Raw genomic sequence first — 13,553 nt, 5'->3', positions numbered from 1 at the left:
ACCAACTCCGCGAGGCAAAATACATAACCACACTGGATCTGAAAAGTGGCTACTGGCAGATACCGATGGACGAAGACAGTAAACAGAACACTGCCTTTACGGTACAAGGACGGGGACCGTTTCAGTGGAAAGTAATGCCCTTCAGATAACACACAGCACCAGCGACGTTCCAAAGAGCGCATACCTGGATGACATAGTGATAATCGGACGAAAGAATCGGGAACACCTGGAGAAGCTACAGGAGGTAATGAGGAGACTCCGCAAGGCAAATCTAAAGATCAACACAGAGAAATGCTACTTCTTTAAGGAAGAACTGAAATACCTAGGACATGTAATCAGCGCAAGAGGTATACACATGGATCCAGAAAAGATCCTCAACATGCCAAGCCCACAGACAACGAAGCAAGTACACAGCTTCCTAGGGGTGGCCTCCTGGTACAGAAGATTCGTCCCGAACTTCACTGAACTAGCGCAACCACTGTACAACCTGGTCAAGAAGGGGACAAAGTTCAAATGGACCGAGGAGACAGAAGAGGCGACCAAAAACCTAAAGAAAGTCCTAACCGAAGCCCCAGTCCTGGCTTGTCCGGACTTTGAAATAACCTTTGTACTTCAGACGGACGCCAGTAATTACGGACTAGAAGCAGTACATATGCCAGTCGGAAGCTGACAAAAACAGAACAAAACTACTCGGCTGTCGAAAAAGAGTGCCTGGCAATACACTGGGGCATCCAGAAAATGAGGATGTACCACGGACCACCAAGCACTTAAATGGCTTAACTCGATCGAGAGCCCTTCAGGACGGATTGCCAGATGGGCATTGGCAATGCAGCCATACTCATTCGAGGTACGCTATCGCAAAGGCAAGCTTAACGTCGTGGTAGACTCATTATCCCGAATGCTCGAGGAAGAAATACACGGAGCCGAAGTAGAGGAGGACGAGTGGATAAAACAGAAACTCCTTGCAATAGAAAAAGAACCAGAAACATGGCCAGATTACGCACTAATAGAAGGAAAACTATACAGACATCTATCGTCATGGGCCACAGACGAGGATACACAACCATGGAAGCTATGCGTGGCAAAGAACCAAAGAGAACGGGTGCTACGAGAAAACCACAGCGAAGCTATAGCAGGCTACCTAGGAGTTAGGAAAACGAAGCATCGGGTAATGGCACCGTACTATTGGCAAGGGATGCACAGAGACATACAACAGTGCGTACATCGCTGTGAAACATGCCAACGGTACAAGACCTCACAGCAGCAGGGAAAATGCTAAAGAAATAGCAAAAGCACCCTGGGAAACACTCTGCATAGACTTCGTTGGTCCACTACCAAGGTCTAGTCACGGCAATAACATGCTTCTAGTGATGTTCGAGCAACAGACATTGTATTAAAAGTTTTACGGGAACAGATCCTTACACGATATGGTACACCGATAAAACTCATCTCGGACAACGGGGTACAGTTTACGAGTAATAAGCTTAAGGCACAGTTACAGAAATGGGGAATCGTCCATCAGATAACAGCGCCATACACCCCGCAAGAGAACCCAGCCGAGAGGGCAAATAGGACAATAAAAACAATGATGGCTCAATTCTCCGGAACCGAACACACACGGTGGAACGACTGGCTACTCGAAATAGCAATGGCCATCAATAGCAGCAGGTCATATTCAACAGGATACAACAGGCTCCCTACCTGGGAGCCTGTATAACGAAACGACACCTGGATCCGAAATGGTCAAGGAAACGATAGAGGCAAGGTTGCAACGCATGATAGAAACGAGCAAACTAGCACATCGGAGCATAGGAAAAGCAGCACAAGACCAAGCCAGATCATACAACCTACGGAAAAGAGACTGGAAACCCAAAGTAGGAGATCTCGTATGGGAACGACAACACCCATTTTCAAAGGCAGCTATTGGGTTTGCAGCAAAGTTAGCAACGAAATACGAGGGCCCTTTCAAAGTGACGGGTTTCGTTTTAATAGTGATAGCGACAATAAGACATACGGCGACTGGAAAAACACACAGAGCATACATCAATGAACTGAAACCTGTGGTAGAAAACGAAGTGGCAACGTCAGCGTGACGACCACGGGAGCCAAGGCCTCCTAAACGGGGAAGGAGTGTGACGACCCACCGTCACAAATATAAAATTCAACTTTCACATTAAAGCTTAAAAAGAACATTCCAAGTACTGGCCTTTTATTATTCAAACGCGCGCCCAAAGCCAACAGCCCCCGGTCACATTTATTCGACGAAGTTATCGATTGCCGATAATCATCGCCCAATAAACCCGACCACCCAAAGCGGGATTATCATCATCGTCCGATCTGGTCACACTAAGCAGAGCCTAAATAAGCGGAGACACAGCCCCACTTGCGTTCCGACGACTCTCGAGGAAACAACCAACAGGAGGAATACCCGGGTAAGTGTTCTGGTAGTTAGTCTTGGTAGTGATGGATCCGTAAGAGTTCGGTTTGAATTCGGCTCTACGACCTGGTGAGGATCACCGACGTCCGGTGTGGTTTAGGAATACGCACCCAGGCCCTATCGAGATCGCTGAGCCCGGCACGGCTTTCGTAACTTCGGCCCATCTCAGTGAGTTCCTATCAGAAGTCACGTTTTCGGCTTCCGACCCGGAAACGATACGAAATAAAACGGCAGATCGAAACTAACGATGCACGGCAGCTCGAAACTAACGATGCCCCACATCCCACTAGAAAATCCAAGTAGATCGTTCCTCTAAACGACCCAGAACACTCACACCCGGCGTACTCGAACGACGAGACACAACGACGTCAAGCAGTGCACCATCGGTCATTCCGAAGCGCCGACACCAAACAGTGCACCCAACCATTATGCAGCGCAAACGCCAAGCACTGCATCGGGCCATTGCGTAGTGTCAGCATCATGCAGTGCAACACACGGCCCTTCCGTGGCGCTGATTCCGAAAACAAAGCAGTGCGATACTCGATTTGTGTTATTCTTTGGGGAAAGGGAGGTAAACCGATCTAAAGAGGAAATAAAGTTCTGTCTCGAACCCTGGCCACGGCGAGCTATACCGCCTCCCAAAACAGGGTCGTTACAAGGCTCTTTTGCATACACCTTATAGCCCGGACATCGCACCAAGTGACTACCTTTTTTTCCTATCAATGTCGAACGATTTAAATAGTGTAAAATTAGCTAACGCAGTGAAGGAGACATTTCCGATCCTATGAAGAACACATTTTCTTGATCAACATCGTTCTATCTTCTCCGGATCCGTTCCGATGCCCTGGTCAGTATGCGATGTCCTAAGTATTATAGTTCCTCCTGAGGAATTTACACTTATCGTTTACTTTCAGGTTCGCCGCTCACATTCTTCTAAATACTTCCTTTAGGTTACGCATGTCCTCTTCTAGCGTCCGTCCGATGACGATTATATCATCCTGACACGCGAAGGCGTGCGGCATCATTTCGGATCCTACAATATTACTTGATCCAACGCTGGCGAGCTCTTCGAGGGAAGAATGAACACGAGTATGAGAAACAGGAGAACAACAAAAGATAAAGAAGGTACGGTTCTCTTTCTTGTTTCCGAAGTAGGAGAGGAATGTCAGGAGTTGAATAGCTTCCCACAAACAAAAGCAAGAGGTAACGAAAGCAGGGACCTAGGTTGCCAAAAAACAAGTCGATTCGCCTGTAGTAACGGTAGTGCGGCAGGAGAGTATGGTGACGTGTGAACAGAAAGAGTCTGATAGAGAGGGCAACAAAAAAAAGCGTTGAAGTGCCGAGTGCAAAAGAATGTATTGGAACAGGTCGAACGATAAAACCGTGGACTTTAAGCCAGGATTCAAGGATACACCGATAACAAACGGTAAACAGAGGCCTACTTAAGCAGGCCGAGCACATGAAGCTAGACCAGTCGTTTATTTTACTGGTAATAAACAAGTACCAGCCATCACATTTCACTCGATCAGAGTTCGACAACCCAGTAACCAGTGAAACCACTTAAAAAATCAAGCGGAGCCGTGCGGAGACAAGGAGCAACGTCGAGACGATCGTGAGTTTGAAATCTTCGAATTAAAATTTTTGTCTCGATTTGAGCTTGGCGTATTGCCCGGCGTGTCAGGCAGAGTTGCACAAAAAGAGTCCTTCGGCAAGGATCAGTGGGCTGGAAAGGGAAGATGTTAAGAACTAGCTGCCTCACATTGACGAAGTCCGGCGTACACCTAGCCGTCCTGCGAGAGCTGTACAGGTCCAGGTGCGACTAGCCAGACGCGCGTTAGGCCCGGATGGTGTCTCAAAAGGCATATGCGTTGAGAGTCCAGCAGTTCACCGCTAGAGTCCGAAAATGGCTGCTGACCAAATGCCGAGAGCTAAGACCCCACTGCGTCTGGTCCTGAAGAAGCAATCAAGGAGCAGGGCCAGGACATCGTACCAGGGAACAGAGCGAGGACATCGAGGACGACGGGGGTCAAGCTAGGGGCGAGAAACAAGGTTTCGGTTACTTCAACCTTTAATAGTGCGCGGTGAAAAGGCTATGGTGGCAGCGTTCGTCTAAAACCTAGCGTTTGTCTCAGGGACTACGCTGGCGGTTTTCGGTGTACGCCTGAACCGTCAGGTATAAACTGAGCGAGCGTTTGGTGCGACCGGCCGGGAGAGCGCAAGGGACAGGAGGCGGCGACTGCGAAAGAAGTAGCTTGAGAGCACAGTGCCTGTTCACCCTAGTCGGAGACGCATCCCTAAACCCTGATGGCCGCAAAGCCAACGGCAGCAGCAGGAACCACGAGCACCCCAAGCGGAACCTGCAGCGAGGTGATGAACGTCAGAGCCACCCAAAGCATCAACGTGTCAAGCAGAGTGGGAATACGTCATTATTAGCCCCAGGCCGAGGGTCAAGACGGCAAATAAAGAGCCTTTTCTGTACCTTAAACTTCTGTGCGTTCTTGCTGGTCACTTGGGCGGTCACGTTTATACAAAATTGGTGGAACGAACTCATGCATCTTCTGAGCTAGTCGTACGTATTCATATCAGAATAAACCAAATCAGTTCGTTACAGCATATTTTCAAGAGTCGGATGTCAGTTCAGGTGTTTATCGGCTGTGTTTATCCTGTGCTCTGTGATTTTGTCAAGTTTTGATTAATTTCTGAAAGTACTAATGTTTTTCTTTTAACCATGCTTTTAGCATAACTTCATTGTGTGTGTTTGGAACTGGGCCTTTCATATAAATCCGTACTCACCTTTTGAGTTTTAATATTTTATTTTATTTAATTTTATTTTATTTTATTTTTAATTGTTTAGTCCTTGTGCAATTATTGTAATATTACTCTCTTGTGCATGCTTTGCCAATGTAACTCTCTGTAATATTTTATTCCCTCCCTCCCGCTCTAATTCTTTCGACTTATCCAACCGTGTAAGTTACAAGACCCATTACATAGTGGCCCTTGCCCAATTTATACACAACTTTGAGCCAAGAGCTCTTTTCCAAATAACTCTGACTGATTCCGAGATTAAACCGTGTTCAGCTACTTCTTTAAACAACGTCCACCAAGATCAGTTTCACACACTCCGCTTCAAACGGATTTGGTAAACATCCAAGCCGATGTTGTAAACACCAGAGCCCCAAAAATGGAGCCCCAAGGCCGCTAACGTACGCCTCAATGTCCGGCAGGAGTTACATTCTGCAGAATTCCAATTTCAAATTTAATTGACAACATTCATCATCCTATTTTCCGACTCTTGGATGATTTCTTTTGATCAGATACCAAAGCCAAGTGCAAATAGAGAGCAGTGAATTATAAGTTCGACACAAATTTTTAATATTGATGAAGTGAAATAAAAAATTAAATTGTTTTTTTTTAATGAATTCCAAAATGAGACATTTAATTGGCGCCCAACGTGGGGCCACGCGTTAATAAACTCTAAAACGAGGTTAAATACAAGAACATTTTAAAGCTATAAAGGAATTATTGCGGTCAAAAAATCTGATAAAACCGACGAAAATTAAAAAAGTTTGTGTTGTTCAAAAAGGTGGAAATTAGTTAATGAAATAATCCGATTAACTCACATAATTACAAATAACAAGAAAGGAAGCAAACTTCGGCAAGCCGAAGTTCATATACCCTTGCAGCTATTGCAAAAAATAAATATTACTGAAAACATTAACATTATGATTTACTTGCGTATATGTTTATAAACATTGAAGCTATGATGATTTGCAGCTCAATTACTCGATAGTTCCTATGGCAGCTATATGTGGGGTTTTTATTTATTAATTTTGTTTTTTATTTAAAAGTTGGATTATTAATATTAATAAACATAGTAAAATATCTGAATCTTTGTGTTCGATTTAACCGTCGTCTCCTCGTCACACGTCGTTCGCTTGAGCACGTCTTTACTCAACTCGATCCCGTCAGCAACTGACGCTCGTCCTCTCGATATGTTGCTCTGCTCGTCTGCTCATCGTCACATCTCATTGTAGTGATCGTCGACTTCTTTTCCATCGGCTCGTCTTCCTTTGGAATGCATCTTTTGACCATCTACTCGTCTTCTTAGTTGGGGTTTTATGTTGGGGTTTTATGGGAGGGATTCGGGGAACAATGCAATCTCACTCCCACATTCGGCCATTCTGATTAAACAATCGCCTCGAATGTTTCGTCTTTGTCTTCAAAGGTTGGGCTACGGCTTAGGGTACTCTGCACAGGATGAAGAAATTTTTGGTCCCTCTGAATGTCCGACTTTTTGGATATCATAGGTATTATTGTGCTTCACTTTGGTTATTTCGTAAGGACCCAAATACTTCGGTTTTAGTTTGAGACCGCCGCCAAACTGCGTTCGTTTTATGGCTACTAGCTTACCAATCTTATAAGTCTTTACCGGTTTACGTCGTAAGTTGTAGGTATTCTTATTTTCAGTTTGGATTTTCAAAATTTGACTTTTTGCCTTGAGTTGAAGGTCGTTGCGCGTGTTCTATCGTTGTTGATAATTTTTTGCAGCTTCTGGTCATCTTTGTTTCTCATTTTGACTCCGATTAGAACCTCAAAAGGAGTGGCGTCGATGCTTCTCGAAAAAGTGGAGTTAATGACTTGTTGAACTCGATCGACGTGTCTGTACCACTGTGTGGGATCATCCACAACTCAGTTTGGATAGAACTGAAATAATGATGGCTTTCAGTCCGTCCGCTTGGCCGTTAATACGTGGTAGGCCTGTCGTTGATTTCACCACCTTTATGCCTTCGTCTTCGCAATACTGAAGATAATCTTGCGCGGTAAAAGCTGAGCCTCGGCCCGATATAATGCAAGCTGGGTTATCAAATATATAACTTTGGCCTCGTAGTTTGGCTATGACTTCGCTGGCAGTGTTTGACTTGGCCAACAGAATTTCGTAAAGGAGTCGATTACGGCGAGAATGTCTAGTGGGTCTAGTGGACCTAAGAAATCAATGTGATAGGTATGCAGCGGGAAATCCTCTTTGTGCAATGGACGTAACCAACCCTCCTGTTTGCCACGCTTGCGGTTGGTCAAAATGCACGGAATGCAGCAGTCGATGTACTTCTGTATTTTTTCGTCAATGTTTTCGATAAAATACTCGTTGCAAATCAGCGCCTTCGTTTTTTTAATAGCAAAGTGTCCTCGGACATGTGCTCTACCAATGATCTACTTCTGCATGTCCTTCGGAACTACAATTAGTTAGTTGGTTAGTTAGTTAGTTGGAGTCTTCTAGGATTTTAATAATCGCTTTCAGGTGTTCATCTTTTTCTTGCGCTTGCTTGAAACCAAGGGCAATGGAGTCGTCAACGATCGTCATTATTGGGTACCTAAAAAGGGCATCAACTTGCTTCATAAGTGAACCTGAACGGTGTTCAACTTTGCAGTCGTACTCTTGGAGCAAAAGTACCCAGCTTGCAACCCTAGTGCACAGGCTTTGCTTGTCCAGCGTCATCGCGAATGCATTACAATCTGTGATAATCTTATCTTGGAATGCGAAGGAGATACACTCTGAACTTTTTTATGGCCTCGATAATCGCTAACACCTCTAATTCTTAGCTTGCATATTTTCGCTGAGCATCCGTCATTTTCCTACTCATGAAGTAGGCAGGGTGAAATTGGCCGTCATATGGTGATTTTTGCAAAAGCACTGCGCCAAAACCATCGATCTATGCATCAGTATGTACCACGGTGTCATACTTCGGGTTGTAAATTGCCAAAACAGGGGTGGAAATCAAGTAATTTTTTAACGATTCAATCACATTCTCTTCTTCTGGACCAATTACGAAATTTGCATTATTTTTAGTCAGATCAGTCAGGGGTTTCGAAATAAGAGCATAGTTGTAGATAAATTTTCTAAAGTATCCGGCAAGACCTAGAAGCTGCTTAGGTGCTTGTTATTCTGTGGAGTCTAGAATTTCGAAACGGCATCGATCTTCTGAGGCGTCGGGGAAAGTGATTTATTCTCGGTGATGTGACCTAAAAACTGAATTCGGGTCTGCAGGAAATGACATTTCTTTAGGTTGAGTTCTAGCCCATAGTTGCTGCAAGTTTCTATAACTTCTTTGAGGTTCGATACAGCCTCCTTTTCGTCCTTTGCTGGTATAATGATATCGTCAACGTAAGGGAGAGCGATTCCTCTGCGAGTCAGCGTTCGGAAAATCGCATTAATGTGTCTCTGAAACACTCTAGGTGAGTTTGACAAACCAAAAGGCACCTTAAGGAAATGGTACTGCCCACTTTGGGTCACGAATGAGGTGTACTTCTTGCTGGAATCGACTACTGGCACATGAAAAAAGCCATTCCTCAAGTCAATCGTGCTGAACATCATAGCTTCTTGTAAGCGATCAAGCTGGTCGACAATCAGGGGCAAAGAAAAATGGTTGCTGCAGCCACCAGAAATATGTCCCTTTCCACCACAGTTGTAGCAAACGACTTCCTTTTTGCCACCTTTTGACCCACTTTTTCCTGCAAATGCGTTTTTGTCTTTCACACTTCCTTCCAGAATTTTCGATTATGCACTTATTGTTTGATAGTCCTTCAATTGTACTCGATTTCGTTCATGTTTTTAGCACCGTACAGAATTGATTTATTTAAAGAAAGTTCGTCGTCGTCGTCCTTCAATTTGTACTTGAATTCGTTCATGTTTTTAGCACCGTACAGAATTGATTTACTTAAAGAAAGTTCGTCGATACCGTTAATCACATATTGAATAAGAGCTTCTTCCTCAACATTTCCTCGGGATGCAATATCTTTCTTGCGATAAAAGTATTCTTGCACATTTTCGTTTACACGTCGTTAGCTCTCTCCTAGTTGCATATGTATTTGTTTGCTGCTTACTCTCGACCTGAACTCATTTAGCAAAGACTCCTTTAATACATTCCACGAATTTAATCCCTTTTCGCTCAATATAAACATATTAGCGACACCTTTAAGTGACATTTTGGCGAAGATAAGCTTTTTTAGCGCATTCCAACCCATAGGTATGGCTTGATCTTCAAAGTCGCTTATCCATACCTCAACTGGAATTTCATCACTCCCATCAAAATGTTTAATTGACTCTTCTATGTCTCGAAAACTTAGAGCAAAAGGCGGCATATAAACTTCCTTGATTCGTTGCGAATTCGACTTTCTCTTCCTTTCACATGTTGAAGTTATTTCTACTCCTGTTAAAATTACACTTTTAATTTCATCATCATTTTGGCTGTCTTCGTCATTTTCCTTCTCTTCGTCGTTTTCCTCGTTCTCTGAATCGTCCACTTTGTTGAAAAAGAGAAGTTAATTCCCAAAACTGCGCATATTGATATCAAATCTTTGTCTTTCAATTTCGCATGTATGTATACACATTTGGATTTATAAATTGCGTCATTTTCATCATACTGAAAGGCAGCAAATTCACGTAAACGTTTGCGATTGTTTCTGTCCCCTTCTCCTTCGAATATGAATTTGTGATGTGCACAAATGCTATCTTTCGATGCACTTCTCAGCGTATTGGAAATCAGATCGTTTAGGCAAGCCATAGTTTAGAAAACAAAATGTTATTTTCACATTCGCCTTTTGCACTTTTCACTTTCAGCTTCAACTTTCCTCGGATACGTCCCGGCGAGCTCCCAAATGTGGGGTTTTTATTTATTAAATTAGTTTTTTATTTAAAAGTTTGATTACTAATATTAATAAACTTAGTAAAAAGTCGGAATCTTTGTGTTTGATTTAACCGTCGTCTCGTCGTCACATGTCGTTCGCTTGAGCACATCTTTACTCAACTCGATCCCGTCAGCTACTGACGCTCGTCCTCTCGATATGTTGCTCTGCTCGTCTGCTCATCGTCACATCTCGTTGTAGTGATCGTCGTCTTCTTTTCCACCGGCTCGTCTTCCTTTTGAATGCGTCTTTTGACCATCTACTCGTTCTCTTAGTTTTAGCTGCTTCTCTCGTTGTCTAGGCCGTCATGTCATACGAATGCTAGGGTTTTATGGGAGGGATTCGGGGAATAATGCAATATCACTCCCACATTCGGCCATTCGGATTAAACATTCGCCTCGAATGTTTCGTCTATGTCTTCGAGGGTGGGCCACGGCTTAGGGTACTGTAAAGTTGGTTCTATGTATATTAGAGTTTATTTTATAAACACATGAAAAGAGTGCACTGTAATGTTATAATTTATATTGGGCTTTATTATTCCGTCCGTTTAGATCGGGACTCATTTTTAGAATGCTCACTAAAGACTAATGTTGGCTTGGCTTACAATTCATATAGCCGCACGAGCAGCGCCGCGGCCAATTCTTATGTATCTCAATATATATGTTAATGTATACGTAAGTGTATTTAGGCGGCGCAAGCAGCGGCCGCGCATTAGAGAGAGAGTGTTATGCTCACATGGTAACCGAATGGTCGGCCGCGCATGCAGACATGCCGACTCAGCATTTAGGATGTGCATAACATTGTTGTGTGGGTCGAATTGCTTTGCACTTGAAGTGCTCGGACATAAACAAATGCTACAATGTTACAGTGTACCCTCTATATGAGTATACTACATCTCCCTTCTTTTGAAAAATAACGTAATCTATGGAGTTATTTCGTTAATTATTGTGTTAAGTATATATATGTATGTTTATAAAAATAAGCAAATTAGTAAAACTTTTATTTTTTTTTGTTATTATTATTTTTTATTTTTTTTGTTTAATATAGTAAATATTGGAAAACTTAGTGAAATTTATGCGACTATTTCTTATTATTTATTATAAAATTTTTTGTATATTTGTATTCCTATATTTTTATTACAGTAAAGTAATAAAATTTAATATGTTTTTTTTTTTTTGGAAGAGAAAATTTTGATGTTATTTTATTTCTTTTTTTTTTCTTATGAATGGCCATCCTACAAAATCTATTCTATAAACATTTTTAATCTATCTTTCTGAACTGTCTGTGTTTTGTTTTTTGCATTTAAAATAGTTATATTATTATTAGATTCTATCTTCTTTACTATATATGGTCCTGAATATTTAAAGTCTAGTTTATGGCCAGTTTCATTTTTTAATAAAACCTGGTCTCCTATTTTTAATTCAAAGTCTAAGCTATTTTTGTCGTATCTACCTTTTTGTTTTTGTTTATTAGTTTCTAGCATTATTCTGGCTCTTTTATATGCCTATTCTAGTCTAAATTTAGATTCCTTAACATAACCTTCTATATTATATAATGGTTCTATTCTATCTATGCTATTGAAATGTTTTGATAAGTTTGGAGTTTTCCCAAAAACTAGTTCGTATGGACAATAATTATGTGCCATAGAGGGTGTTGTGTTAAAGCAGTATACGAAGTATTGTAGCCATACATCCCAATCTGTTTTATCAACTGAGATGTATGAGCGTATGAACTCGTTAAGTGTTCTGTGGCTTCGCTCCACTGTTCTGACAGTCTGGTGATGGTGTGCAGTAGAATTTATGTTTTTGATATTTAAATTTTTACATAAATCTTCAATTATTGAATTTTTATATTCCGTTCCCATGTCCGTAATGAACGTCTTCATTGGACCGTACTTCAGAATAAAATCTTCGAATATAGCTTTTGCTATTGTTTTTGCACTTTTATTTTGAATTGGTATTGCTACAAGGTATTTTGTTAAATCGCAGATTAAAGTAACTGCGTATTCATTCCCTTGTTCAGACTTAGGTAGTGGACCGATCGTGTCCACGATTACCCTGTCAAAAGCTGTTTGTGGTGTTTCCGTAATGGTTAATGGGGTCTTCGTATGCGTGACTATTTTCGCTTTTTGACATTTTAGACATTTTCGTAGGTACTCTGTAATATATCGAGTCATTCCTTTCCAAAAGTAATGTCTTTTGACCTTGGTCAAGGTTTTAGAAATGCCAGTATGACCTCATTGAATTGGTTCATCATGGTATGTAGACATAATTGCTTCTTTTTCAGAATTTATCAGGGTCACCGGGTTGAGTAGCGCTACTCTCAATGATTTTAATGTTTTATTGCCCATTTCCTTGAAATTATCTATTGTAACGTATTCAGAGATATTTTGCCACGGTGCCACTTTGAGTTGGCTGATGTATACCGGCTTGCTTCTCAAGCCTTTGGAAAAACTGACCTAAGTCAAGGACTCCATTGGTATATAAATCGCTAACATCATATCTTGCAGTAACTTTTTCCCATGTTTAAATAAACATAGCATATTTTTTACGTGCAAGGTCACTACTTTACGTACTTCGTCATTGTTTATGACTCCGTATACGTTGGGCTTTGAAGCTTTTTCTATAGATTGCCTAGGCAAGTCTATTTCTTTTTCTCCTGCGCAGGATTTCTGTCTACTTTGATTTCTTGTAGTGACTTTATGTATATTTCCGGTTATATTTTGTAGTTCTTTGATGGTTATTCTTGATAACGCATCAGCTACGTAATTGTCTTTCCCTTTAAATATTCAACGGTGAAGTTGTATTCTTCTAATTCTAGCCTCATACGTGTCAGTTTGGAGCTTGGGTTAGTCATTGAGAACAAGTATGTTATCGGTCTGTGATCGGTTTTGATAATGAAATGTTTGCCATAAATGTATGGTCGAAAATGTAATATTGTGTTTTCTTGTGTGTGACTTGGTGATGATGGACTATAGAGGGTGGATGATGAGCAGTCTACTCGCTCTCATCATCATCGTCCTCGTCCAACTCATCCCTCTTGCTCTTCTTGGACGCCTTTTTCACTGGTTTCGCGCGCTTTTTGGCTCCACCGTTGGCAGCACCACCGCCGCCGCCATTGGCCTCGAACTCCTTGACAGCCCGATCGTAGTCGTCCTTCGCCTTGGCAGCCTTGGCCTCCCACTCCGACTTGTCCGTCATTGCCCGCCATAATTCGCCACCGCGCTTGGCCACCTCGGTGACCTTGATGCCGGGATTCTCACGTTTGATCGACTCGCGGGCACTGTTGAGCCACAGCATGTAGGCGGAGAGTGGGCGTTTTGGTTTATCGGCCATTTTAGTTTGTTTTTGTTGATACTATTTAACAAGTGTTACAACTAGGTATTTATTGTTCGAGCTTTGTCGTTTAATTTTCAAAGAAGAGTCTGAATCTGTTT

General features: G+C 42.1%; 1 protein-coding gene across 1 annotated transcript; it reads right to left on the bottom strand.

Annotated features, from left to right (window-relative positions):
* Positions 1-13,098: 13,098 nt before the first annotated feature.
* Positions 13,099-13,553, bottom strand: LOC121466802 (high mobility group protein D-like). Its single transcript, XM_041707201.1, has one exon. The coding sequence runs from the start codon at positions 13,450-13,452 to the stop codon at positions 13,114-13,116; it is 339 nt and encodes a 112-aa protein (XP_041563135.1). The 5' UTR covers positions 13,453-13,553; the 3' UTR covers positions 13,099-13,113.

The sequence above is a fragment of the Drosophila elegans genome, unplaced genomic scaffold (assembly GCF_018152505.1).
Source record: "Drosophila elegans isolate 14027-0461.03 unplaced genomic scaffold, ASM1815250v1 contig_155, whole genome shotgun sequence".
NCBI lineage: Eukaryota > Metazoa > Arthropoda > Insecta > Diptera > Drosophilidae > Drosophila > Drosophila elegans.
The sequence above is the reverse complement of the archived record's forward strand: the minus strand, read 5'-3'. Positions and strand labels throughout refer to the sequence as shown.

Excerpts from the sequence above, each read along its gene's own strand:
- LOC121466802 (XM_041707201.1), bottom strand. The coding sequence starts at position 13,452 with ATGGCCGATAAACCAAAACGCCCACTCTCCGCCTACATGCTGTGGCTC.